This window comes from Xiphias gladius, chromosome 2 (genome assembly GCF_016859285.1).
Source record: "Xiphias gladius isolate SHS-SW01 ecotype Sanya breed wild chromosome 2, ASM1685928v1, whole genome shotgun sequence".
Taxonomy (NCBI): Eukaryota; Metazoa; Chordata; class Actinopteri; order Istiophoriformes; family Xiphiidae; genus Xiphias; species Xiphias gladius.
This window is the reverse complement of record NC_053401.1, coordinates 6,419,388-6,432,738: the sequence shown is the minus strand read 5'-3', so window position 1 is coordinate 6,432,738 and position 13,351 is coordinate 6,419,388. Positions and strand designations below refer to the sequence as shown.

The following is a 13,351-nucleotide window of genomic DNA, read 5'->3' as shown; positions in this document are numbered from 1 at the left end:
TCGGGGCCAGAATCAAAAGTGTTCCCACTCTTTACCGTTTTCAGTCATGTCTCCCACTGATGTGAAACATGTCTTCGCAGGGCAGGCTGCTGAGACTGGAGACCCTGTTAAATCTGGTATTAAACCACTGCATCCTGTTACTCTCTTTCATTCTCTCTTAATCTCTTTTTGTCTGTTCGATTAAGACTGTTGCGGCAAGCCCGCTCTGGATATAATCTAGTTGGTCAGCTGAGTGGGGAACACTGCCGGCAGGTCGTCTTTTAGAGACGGTTTTACTGAATAAAAAACACCTGCTTGTTCTCCAACATTAGGAAGCTGTTACCTACAGAAACAGGACTTGATAGACAAATCTTGATTAGATCATTTACAAACGAAACTCTCAGGAGATGCGGGCTGAACCATTGCTCGACTGCAGGTCCGCATGACCATTAGTTGATTCCCCCTTCTTCCCTTATTAGTCAGATTCCTGCATATTTCATTCTCAGAACTGTGTAAGTCTTTCTGTAACAAAAGACATCCAATTAAACTGAGACTGAATTTTTGTTGGTGGGGGGGGGGGGGTTCGACAGCTAGGGGAGAAGGGGCAGGGCGGGGAAGGGCAGCCAACAAATGAACACTAGGGGGTGAAAAGAGAGCGAAATGGTGAACAGACAAGACAAGAGAGAGAGGCTCTGCATGCGGTCTGCCACTTTGTGACGTTTCAAAGCTTTTCCCTCAGAGCTCAGAATTACAATTATTCCGAGGGAGATGGAGGTGGATTGATTAAATTGAGAGGGGGGCAGAAATGATGAACAATGAGGGAATTTCAAGGGACAATTGTCTTAAATGATGCACAATGGAGGCTTCCTGTGTTGTTGGATTGTGATCTGCAATGGAAACAACATGAGCTTGGGTCAGGGGCTGGTCAGAGCAGCGCTGGGAGGACTTCCAGGCATGAAATGGATTACACACATAGTCGCACGACGGGAAACAAAGAAAGATGGGCAGAAACACTCATGCAGGCATGTGAGTGTGACAAACGCACATAAAGACAAAGTGAATCTGATCTAAGAGGATGTTTGGTGGAGAGAGTTGTTAGCGGGCCTAGCGACAGCATGACACTTTGGCAGTGTATTTATGAGGGGTTTTGCTTTAATGTGATAAAAGGAAATAAAGGCAAGATGAAAGATAAATGATGAGGGAGCAAATGTGGGTTGTGAAAGTGCAAAAAAGCCTTAAAAAAAAATCTGAAATAATGGCCAAATGTTATGAATTGAAGATTAAAAAAAAAAAAGGATGGAAATGCATCTGGGCCATGCCAAAGCGCTCTGATTACAGACAGATCAGACAGATAGCAGCCCCATGGCTGTAGCATAATTCAAATGCCCTGAGTGTGGATAACCCTGATGGCGCTGAGTGTGGCGATGAATCAAGTCTGACTAGCAGGTTCAAGAGTCTATTGATGTTATGAATGGGCTACTTGACCTTTTTTGCCATCTCGTAGCAATAAAGAACAGCCGGATATGAAGGGCTAGCTGTTGTGAAAGTCATGTACATATAGTGACTCATCAGTCGCGTTAGTACAGCGAAGGAGGGACAAGTCATTTCTAGACCTTTTAAAGTACAACAGGAAGACAAAGAGTAAAAAACAAAGTCAGAGTCATTCTGATTAGCACGTACATTATGCACACTGCAGCCACTGGCACTAAAATCTATATTAATGATTAAAAAGCAGAAATGGGGACAGGTCAGATTTTGGAGGCTGATGCATGTTACCTGCTTTGGGGTCTTCCAGGGTGAATAGTGACCTGCAATGTCGAGAGAACAAAATATGCTTTAGACTGAAAAAGATGGCAGAAACAGATCAGGAAACGTGAGGTGTAATTTTAGCTGTGAAAGCCAATTCCAAGGGATTTCGGAGGATAACAAAATGAAGGGGAAAAAAAAACTTGTTACCAACTGAATTACAGATAAAACAAATGAAAATAAGAATGTAACATGAAAACAGTGTTTGTCAATGATAAAAAAAGGATAAAGAAAAGCACTGGTAACTCAAGCAGGATAAAAACCACAGAGCAGAAGATGGAAAATAAATATATGCGAAGCACAAACTTATTATGAGGGTAGAGAGACATTTACATAAGACCTCAGAAAAAGCACTGCTGAAAAGCGTGCTCTAATATGAGGTGTCTTCATATTTTAATGGTGGATGTGGTAAAAAATATTATGGATAGTAATCAACAGGCTGCAAAAATAAAATAAACTGATGGTTTTAAAAGCAGCGATGGATTTATCTTTTCCAATAGTGATTAGGATATTCATGAACCTGGTTATTTTTTTGTGCTAGTGTGAATTTATGTTGTCTTTTAAGGATTGAGGTGTTCTAACCTTTTCTACATCAACATTTCCATCAATTAAGAAAAAAGCATTAAAAGGAATATTATGATATTAAACCTGCACTAACCAATTTTTGTAGCCGCTTTGTAGCAGTGGAAAAACAAGGTGAAAACACAACACTGACAAACAGTGACGTATGTACACATCCGCCAGATACATAGCAACATGAGCTTTCAGTTTGAGTTGTGTTTCTGGCCTCCCGGTGAATGTATATCAAATATTTTGCTGCTAAATGCTCCACTATGTTCACCAGCTAGGTGCTCCCTTTGTCTGCCTGCTCTTTGGTGCTGAGCCGGTGGTGTACAGTTGGACTACTAGAGGTTTTTCTGGAAAACAGCTTCCTGCTGCTGGAATGTGAGTGGGAGTGAACCAAAACAGTTAAAGTTACGGGCTATAAAAACCACAAACAATGAGCCGAAAAACGCTGAATGTGGGACCTGCAAAATTGGATGATAATTCTTCTATAGATTCGTCACCATGAGTGGGCCCTTTCACATACATAGCAGTGATTTGATCCATTGTGAACATAGAAATATTGAATATAGCCGCTTATACAGCCTGACTACAACCATGTGCAAAATAACATCTTTCATCAACAGTATCTTCTGCAAACATTTCATCAAATATCAGCATCCATTAAGACTCAGCTACTGTAACCAATGCTACCGAAAGGGGCCATCTGTGAATGTATCATGGATCTGTCAGTGACAATGGACAGGAAGTGGGTTTTGAGAATGCGCTAACTTTCTCTTAAGTGGGTTCAGGATGACTGTGCCTCACAATACAGTAGCTACAGTTCGTAATACAGTGCAGCAAGGTCAAGTGCACGTTTTCCTTTGACTTTCCAATTCATTTTGCGGTGATCTTTAAAAAGGTATGCCACACATTTATGATGTTTACAACACTATTCAAGCACAACATCCAGAAATCTATCCTGAACGGTGAAAGAAAATCAGTGAAAACAGTAGCAGGTGACATCAGTACAACACACACACACACACACACACACACACACACACACACATACACAGTAATGGAACATACGCTCCAGCACTATTTCTATAGTCAAATTCACAGGAGCATGTAAAAAAAGAAATGCATGCTCCATCTTCTTGATTCAATTTCTACCTCTCTGTCTTTCAAGTGCTGCCACGGTCTCCCCTTTGGGAAGCCACGGGCATATGCAAATGGAGGGATCAAATTATGGGGTGACTACTTGAATTATGCGCCAGCCTCCTCTGTCTTGGCCTGGCGAGGCTCCAGTCACACTGTAAGAACATTCGTCTCACTGAGCCACCAGTGAAATGGTGACAACATGGAAATAAACAAAAGCTACACAAAGAAATCCGGAAATGTTCTTCAGACTGTCAGCTTCTTTCAGTCAGAAAGGGCCAAATAAATTTTTACAGGTCAAAAAACTGATGACAGCTTATCTAAAACTCAATGCCAAGTTTACTTTCAATGCACAGGGGGGATGTTTTATGAGCCCAAAACAACAAAGAATATATTGAGAAGTACGATAACAGCAAGGGACAGGTAGGATTTTTTCTTTTCATCCCAACGAAGGTCCTTCAATGGAAAGCCAACATACCTGCATCTGAGCCAGTGCGAAAGGACACAGTGAGCAGAGGAGGCAACAACAGAGCAGTCCTTGTAGTGGGAGACAGAACCCGAGTTGAGCCGTGCAGAAGGAAGGGAGAGGCACTACCGGGCATCACCAACCGAGGTGATCCTCAGGGTAGAGTCACTGTTAACTCGGGCGTACCAAACATTTAGTTGGATGAGTGTCAGAATGCCCCCTGGCTAATCGCTGAGAAAGGACGAGAGACATTAAGAACGACTGAGAGAGAGAGAGAGAGAGGGGAGAGAGAGAGAGAGAGAGAGAGAGAGGGAGAGAGAGGGTGAAAAGAGCTGTCCGTGGTGCTGAAAGCCCTTAGACTGAATGCTAATCAGACTGTCAGCTCTGCCGCACAGAGCTACACGAACCCTCTGGTGTCCAACTTGCACTTAGGTTCTCAGCTAACTGGTGAGCTGTCCTACTGTAAGTGTTTCTCTTTTCTGATGTATGCAAGACCAGTATAACACCAGTAAGGAGGGCAGAATATCTCAATTAAAATATCACTTAGAACATCTGCATAGTGTGCGATTGGTTACGCTTGTGTATCTGTGCTTACGTGTTTCACCCTCCACTTGGGCCCTGGCGTGGCTTCAAGTAATGATGAATGAGACTGGTTGCAGTCGTGCCTCGTTTTCAATTTCTGCCCCGAAAAACTCCAATTAAAGTGATCTGAACTGGGAGGTATTTCCAGAGAGGCTTTCTGCCTCAGGAGTGCCAAGTCGTCCAGTTTCTCTGGCAAAAATGGTGTCGTTGTGATCAGAGTCCGAACGCCAGTCGACCAGCGCAGCCTTTGCAACGTGACAAGTAGGAAAAAGGAAAATTCAGACGCCTGGGAGACTGCTGGATGTGAAGAAGACACGGAGTCCCAAAAGTAAAAAGAATGAAAGTGAAAAAGGGTACTTTTCAAAAATCTTGTACCTACTTGTCATTTAACTTGTGGGAACATCATAGTTTACTATAAATTTATATACCACGCTGCTTGCCCATTTCAGGTGCACACAGACACTCCAAAATGGAGAGAACTCAGTCAATCAGGTTCTACTTTCAAATCTTAAAGTTATACGATAAAAATCTTGCTGCTCCAGCACAAAAACATGGTGTTGTCCACAGAAGGAAGCATCTGCTACACATTTTAACGGCCAAGACAATGGTAAGACTACATCCGTTTAGACTTTGCGACAAGGATGGCAAAGAAGAAAGCAGGAATATCGACCAGGTAAAGTGAACAACTGCCTCTGGGCCAGGACTGTGGGTCCTTTTTATTAATTGTAATTTGGTTGGGGAATTTGCGCCAATAAAATACAATACCAACTAAAGTGGGTCCTGCATTATTTCTTCATTTTGCGCCCACATCTTGTAGAAGTACCCCGTGGGGGGTCAATAGGGCCGAACAACACCATTTTTGTCTCGGGGGCCTCTAAAAGACATGGCAAAGACTTCACAGAATACAGCACTTCTCAACAGCAGCAAAGTATATCTGGCATGTTGACTCACATTAAAACCTTTTGGTATAAAAACAGCCTTCTCATTGGAAATAATTTGGCTGAATGCTATAAAAGTCGATTCAGGTTGTTTTACAGAAGCATTACTGTGTATTCAGACAAAATGCATACAAAGTCAACTGAAAGGCGCGTTAACACGCGAATTCGCATGGGGCAGCACAAACTGATGCAAAGACTCAGTGCAAAAAATTTACATAAATGCTGGGGATTTGTGAATCTGCTTCATAAGCATACACAGACGAGAGGAAGAGAGAACGTCTAGAGGGAAATAATGGAGAGAACTGGAGTTTCTGGTGAGTTCTGGGTTCAGTTGTAGGATGAGCTGAACACAAACACACGGAGACACACTCCCGCAGACACAGTGGGTGTGTCTGTCGCTAGCTAGTTTATAGCTAGCTGTGCACAATTCGATTTTGTGCACACAATATAAGATCTTTTTCCAGGAAGATTAAAAACGTTATACTTATGGAGTTTGGGGGCTCCAAAAGAAAACCCTTACACATGAGGTGAACTCTGTAACAAATAGTTGACTTCCTGTTTTCTAGCTACTTCATAAGAGTTTAATTAGTTGTAAAAATGTTCATGGTTACCCATCATCATAAGTTGTTTTTTCTTTTTAGCAACATTTGAATAAAGCAGAACATCCGCATTGGGTGAAGACAAAAGCAGACACTGAGACATAAAACTGCCAAAGGTGCACACACATCCAACCCTTTTGACACACATGAGGCTACATTTGTTCACCCACACAAAAACGCAAATCTCCTTAATTTTCATGAGAGGCTAACACTAGCCCTTCAATTATTCAAATGGGCTGTGATAACCCTATAATTGATGGCAGCGTGCATGAATCTTTCAGCCCTTTATGTATCGCCACCCTATGAGGGGCGCTGGCAGCTTCGCATAACATCCACAGCAGAAAACCGATTCTGTCCACTTCTATTCAAATGCCCGTTCCATGTTCGCCTGATGTTCTCGAAAACCGTCCTTCGTTGTCGCTGTAAGCAAAACCAACTGTTTGCGAGGCGCACGGTTGAATATGCATGATATCGGAGCTCAAAACGGCACAATTAATTTAACCACGCTCACACAATAACTGGGTAATCACTCCACCCCATTAAAACCCAAATAGGTACACCTGATTTGTTTAAGAGGCAACCGAGGTTTGTAATTCCACTCCTCCCACACACACAGGGAGAAGATGAGAGCCCAACTTTTACTTCTATGATCTAATTTTGATGGCAACGAGGCTAAACGCCATCAGCTTTGCTTAAACCCCTCCAGTTCTGCTACGATCCGATCTCAGCATCTCGCCCTTCATGCAGGGGGCCCCTGGCTGCCTTCCCAGGGCTGACAGGTTGGGATATTGATCCCTGGCAGGCAGCTCCTCCAGGTTTGGAGCCGGTGGGGACAGAAGTGTAAATGTGAACACGGCTGACAGTCTATGGTCTCCTGGCAGAGAGCCAAATTCATCACTCTCTTGCTCTTTCCTCCCTTTTCTTTCTCTCTTTTGTTTCCAACTATTCTATCTTGCACACACACACACACACACACACACACACACACACACACACACACACACACACACACACACACACACACACACACACACACACACACACACACACACACACACACACACACATCCAATGAATCACTGTCTAGTTACACACTGATTCCCTGGGAGGCTGGAGGCAGCTCAGTGAATCAAACCCTCCTTCTTTTCTATCTCTGCAAAGCAGACCTTCACCTGAGGCCCGCACGGTTTTTCAAGCAGCCTCTGGCCATTTCTCTGCACAAGACCAGTCTCAGGTGAAAGGGCAAACTAAACAGCTGATTGATAATGCCCAATTTACCCATGATAGTACAAGAAAGGGGAGTTTATGTAAGTGTGCAGAGGCTTGTGTAAAGAAGGCTGCCTTGGGATGTGTGCGAAATAAGACGAGGAAAGTGTGTGCCTGGCTGTTGAGTAGGAGTGCGTACAACCTGTGTGAATCAAACCATGTGGCTCAGCATTTGTGTGAGTGTGTGGGCGGGAGGGAGTGAGGGATAATGCGGTATGTTAGTGGAAGCTAAATGGGCAAGTGCACATGTGAACGGGCTGAAAGTCTCTTGGAGCTAATTACAGCCCTGCGTCTCTGCTGGTGTGGCAATGAGGACACAGCCTGTTAATGGTCTAGATAGCCACTAATGAGGCTTTCTGCCATGGACACACACACACACACACACACACACACACACACACATCCAATGAATCACTGTCTAGTTACACACTGATTCCCTGGGAGGCTGGAGGCAGCTCAGTGAATCAAACCCTCCTTCTTTTCTATCTCTGCAAAGCAGACCTTCACCTGAGGCCCGCACGGTTTTTCAAGCAGCCTCTGGCCATTTCTCTGCACAAGACCAGTCTCAGGTGAAAGGGCAAACTAAACAGCTGATTGATAATGCCCAATTTACCCATGATAGTACAAGAAAGGGGAGTTTATGTAAGTGTGCAGAGGCTTGTGTAAAGAAGGCTGCCTTGGGATGTGTGCGAAATAAGACGAGGAAAGTGTGTGCCTGGCTGTTGAGTAGGAGTGCGTACAACCTGTGTGAATCAAACCATGTGGCTCAGCATTTGTGTGAGTGTGTGGGCGGGAGGGAGTGAGGGATAATGCGGTATGTTAGTGGAAGCTAAATGGGCAAGTGCACATGTGAACGGGCTGAAAGTCTGCGGAGCTAATTACAGCCCTGCGTCTCTGCTGGTGTGGCAATGAGGACACAGCCTGTTAATGGTCTAGATAGCCACTAATGAGGCTTTCTGCCATGGACACACAAACACATGCTGGTACACACACACACACACGGGCGAAATAATTACGGGTGACGAGAGACACGGTGTCCATTTGTTGGGCAAAACCGGCTCGGGAGTCAAACTCAAATTTAAGGGATGGCTGAATATCATTACTTTATTACGAGCGTGGGCTTTCAAGGTGATCCGACATAATTGACTGGATGGCTTGATCATAAATGGCTTCAATTTTTGGATGCTGAATTGGCAATCAGCTTGGCTCTAATGTCTTGGTTTTGACGAAGAGCTCCTTGGGAGTTGTGACACGTGCCAAGGGGACCATAAAACGCAAAACCTATTTCAGAAGATCCACACCATTACAATGACATCCAAAACATAATCATGTTTAAGGCAGCACAGCCATTTGACCATAGCTTATAGATTTAACTCAACATAAAGTGCTGCCCTTAAAGTAATAATAAAACATTTTGGGAGATATGTTTATTTGTTTTCTTGCCAAGAGTTGGAGCCACTTAGCTAGCTCAGCTTAGCAAAGAGACTGGAAGCAGAGGGAAACAGCTAGCCTTGCTGTGTCCAACGGTAACCAAATCCACTTACCAGCACCTTTAACGCTCACTAGTTAAAACACTATATCTTGTTTTATATTTACAAAAACCAAATGTTGTGGTTTTTCAGGGGGTTTTGTGCCAGACTACTTCTTGGGCCGGGCACAGTAACATCCTGAAGTCTCCGCTAGTTTCCATGGCAACCTCACGGCAACAACAATAGTCTCTGTGGCACATTGTATAAAACTCTTTTGGCAGCTTTGTGTAATTTAGCGTGGCTCCAGGCCTCTGATTTGTCACCAAAATCTCAGATTGTTCCAGCGTTTCAAAATAAGTCTGGTATTGTGCCACTTGATGTTGCTGTTTCTGTCGGCTGGAGAAACAGTCAATCAATCGCAGTTTTTTTTCAGCGGGATTAAGAATGGGAAGTCATCTTCCAACATCGCTGGGAAGCAACAGTACCTAGCCACATTAATCTAAAACAGAAACATAAAAATGGCAACAAGTGTGGATGAGATTGATGCAGCTCAACGAGTTCATGTAAGCTGACTCAGAAAAGTTGACATATTTCTTTGATTTCTTAACTCTTAACTGCTGCTGGCAACAGCCACAGTATCTTCCACGTGTACTGCAGATGATTTGTGTGGAACAGATACGTCGCTCGCTACTGACAAAAGTTCGGGTAAAACAAAACAAAAATACCCCCCACTACTGACTGGAAATTGGCTAAAATGAAAAGAAAGTCAGGGTGAATGAATGAAGTGTAACGAAATGGTAATTCACTCTGATTATCGGGTTGGGAGTATTTACTACAGAGCTGAAATAATTAGCTGATTAATCCATTAGTTGACTGATTCACAAAAGTCTCTTATTATTGTGAGAACATGCATTCATAGCAAGCGGGAGCTGCATGTTTTCAGTTGAAGATTTGTCTCTCACTTAACTGAAGAAGATAAATATGTCGGACTGTTCAACAGCCCTTAACTTAGCCCACAGTCTAAACTCTATCTAAAGCCTCGGTTCTGTTTGCACTGAGACTGTTAAGTGGAAGAGCAGATTTCCAGATTTCTGCCTCGAATCGGAAGCTGTGATGCAGAATGTAAAAAGCGGCGTCGAGGACGGCAGCAACTGCCACTATTCTCCCCGAACGTCCCTTTTGTTAATGATGATTATACCCATAGTGTGTCTCAAATGATGAAACATAGGTATAGACATGATTGTGGCAATGACTTATTGATGGTAAAAACATACACTCTCTACATTATACTCTCCAGATTACGACAATAAATCACTCAACTCAACACTTTTTCTCTGCTACTTTTTGTTTCTATATCACTTCTGGATCAGTTTTCTAACTTCTACCTCTTCCCCCCTTTTATCTCTATATTGTGCACGTACAACTAAGGAGCTGCAGCACAGATAGGCGATGTGTGTGTGTGTGTGTGTGTGTGTGTGTGTGTGTGTGTGTGTGTTTGTGAGAGAGAGAGGGAGAACTGTAATTACTGACGAAGCTCAATCTTTGAACCTTCTGCTACTCACCAGTCGTTTGTGTTCTGTGATGCTGGACATTAGGAGTGTGTCGTCATAGCAACGGCACCATTAAACAGCCTTAGCAGTATTGCTTGATTGTTGTTGTGGGAGTTTGTGAAATATGTGGGTGTTATGAAGGCGTAAATGCTGTCAATCCCACCGCAACTTGACTATTTGTTTGTGTGTGTGTGTGTTTTTTTTTTTTTTTCTTTTCAGAAACTGGATGCAAAGAAGTGGTAACTCTGTCTGCAGCATCAGGGCGCAGTAATTTAAAAAAATGGTATAATATATATAATGTATAAATATACACACACACTCTTTTAGTCATTTTCTGGTGCTCAGTCAGCCCTCCGCTTCAGATTGTGTTTTCAGTAAAAGCGATGAGCTGTGCGCTCGTCCCTGAACTGGCAAATATTTGGAGAGTTTGCCAGAGAGATGATCGCGACAGTTATTTGGTGAACGATATCACTCGGTTACTTCTCTCTGTTACACTGGCCAGTGGTGCAGGCCCTTCGAAAGAGAAACAACCGGTTCAATTATTTTGTATGGCCAGTGTCCAGTGGTCCTAAGCAGCGGGCCAAATTGTGGTGTGTTAAGAAGTGGAACATCAGTCCAGCAGCATGGTGACAGTTTTAGTACGATGGGTAATGGCTTGGCTAAACGATCAGAACTGGCCTCTCTGAGGTTGGGTGGGAAACGGAGAATTGGCTGCACCTCAAAGCTCACAGTGGGTGCTCTGAGTCTGACATAGTTTGGACTTTAATCTGTATTCTAAGTATTTTTATTGCTGAAAATTGTGTGCAGAAACTCAAATTATGGCGACAGTTTCCTAGTCCAACTTTCATGACATTGAACTGATTAGCTGCAGCAGTCAATTTTTGTATTACATCAATTTCTATAGTAGATACGTGGATGAAACATGTTCCTTTCAAAAACAACTGCGCACACAAACAAGAGGACAAAAACAACACTGGTTTAAGTTTATGTTTGCATAATACCTGTATGACTAGGAACACACATGGCAACACACCCAAACTCTGGTGAAGAAAACAGACCACAAGGATCTCAAAGCTCAAATGTCATCAGTTTTCATTGTAGATTTCCTTTAGAACGGCTTCACAGAGAACCAATACTAGAACGCAACTAATTAAATGGACCTTTATTCAAGAAAAGTGCATTCAAAACATTAAACTTGATAGCAGCCTATTGCCATGGAGCTAGATACACCTCAGGGCTTCAACTAATGATTATTCATTAGTAATTTTCAGTCAATTAATTCCCAAATGAATAGACTGCACGGTCTATAAAATATTAGAAAATACTGACAAATGCCCATCAGGTGGACCTTGTTGGCCTAGGGAATTAAACTGACTCTCCCCTCACTTTCTGTCATCTCTCTACGCTTGGCGATCTGATAAAGGCATGAAAAAATTAACAAAAAGATTCAATTAAGTCTGCAAAATCTAAATGGGCGAGCAAATACTCACGTTTGTAGAAGCTGGAACCAGCGATTGTTTGGTTTGATAAATGATTAGTGAAAATACTGTTATCAAAATACTCAATCAATACTAGCAGGGTACAAGTATGCGGTTGAAATAACTCACTACTGATGCTACTGTAACACCATTCCCCAGCCTTTTTTTTACTTGTTAGCCCTTAATACTAACTAATATCTCCTTTCGACCCCTTGTCTATAAGTGGTGAGCAGTTGAACTGAAGATTGATTTCCTCTTCTCAAAAAATTGGCCTGAGGAGGTAACAATAAACGTTTGGCAATAATCTCACAGACTAGGTTCAGCCCCCAAGTTGGGAACCTGCTGTGATATAAACCCTTAAGCATAGAAACAGTATCATAACACATCATTCCAATTTTGGTGTGTGTGAACTGCCGGGACAATCAAAGAGGTGAACGTCAACACAACAAACATCACAAGACTTTCCCAAAAATAAAAAAGATCATTAGATTTTCCACATAAAAAATATAGACGTGTTTTCCTGCTGAGTCCCACTTCTTGTTGTTCATATCACGAAAGAAAGAATTTAAAAAACAAAACTTACAAAGACTTTATTGTGACCGTTTTCTCCCAGGAGGGTCTGAAGTCTCTGATCTTAATGAGCTTAAAGTCTGACAGTGTTTTCCTGGTTAAATCCCCAAAATACTCCCGAGAGATCTACATAAACTGTCTAAAACCCCACCCAACCAGGATATTTTGGCACGTTTTCTTAGCCTTACTCATTTCTAGATGCGTGTGCCAAATGCACTCATGCTACTATAAGAGCAGACTGGGTGGCACTGAGGCTTTTTTTCCATCTCTAGCACCCACAGCTTGTCATGTCACAGGAAATCAACACAAACAGATGTGACACTGCACCCTGGTGTATTGTTGTGTAGTGGAGCTAAGCCTTATCCAGATTTGGAATAATGAGATGAAATATAGCATGTAAATAAGATTGCCATTTTCTCCACGGGCCAACAGGCTAATTTTTAGGTGGGAGCGCTTGTTTCGACCTTCTAAACCTCTGCCGCGAATGAAGAACACCGACAGATGGTGGGAGCACTCCGCCATTAGCTTCCGTTCGCAGATGGGAGATTGTGTGTTTTAATGTTTTGTGTGTGGGGAGTGTGTTGACAGATTTTTGAGATGGTGGCACAAAACGTTTGACCTCTCCCGTGTGTGTATGCGTGTTTATATGGCAGACGATGGCTTTTAAAATATTTATTTTCCTCTCATTCTGGATTAGAATAATTCTACATTTTCTTCTCTGAGAAGCAAATATGTTCACTCAGTTTCTTCTGTTCCTGTTTGTTGGCTCCCTGCTCACTCACAGAAACATGGGCAGCCTAATAAAGAAATAAATGGCGATAAATCTATTCAGAGGATGCTGCTGACCTTTGTGGTTGGGTCTCAGCGGTGTCTGCGGCAGCAGGCAGTTGGCATGATGATTGGTATGAGGCATTACACAACACAAAGAGACAAAATACAAAAGT

General features: G+C 42.8%; 1 protein-coding gene across 15 annotated transcripts in view; it reads right to left on the bottom strand.

The window, feature by feature from the left end:
• The window catches only part of magi2a (membrane associated guanylate kinase, WW and PDZ domain containing 2a), a 206,413-nt gene that overhangs the window by 26,695 nt on the left and 166,367 nt on the right, over positions 1-13,351 (bottom strand). For 14 of the 15 annotated variants that reach the window (XR_005708722.1, XM_040142883.1, XM_040142890.1 and 11 more), the window contains one exon: positions 1,756-1,787. The exons of the other annotated variant lie outside the window; for it this stretch is intronic. Coding sequence is in view for 13 of the 14 variants with exons in the window: in XM_040142883.1 (XP_039998817.1) it covers positions 1,756-1,787 (32 nt within the window). In the remaining variant the exon portion in view is untranslated. The remainder of the gene's footprint in view (positions 1-1,755; positions 1,788-13,351) is intronic. 15 annotated transcript variants of the gene reach the window in all.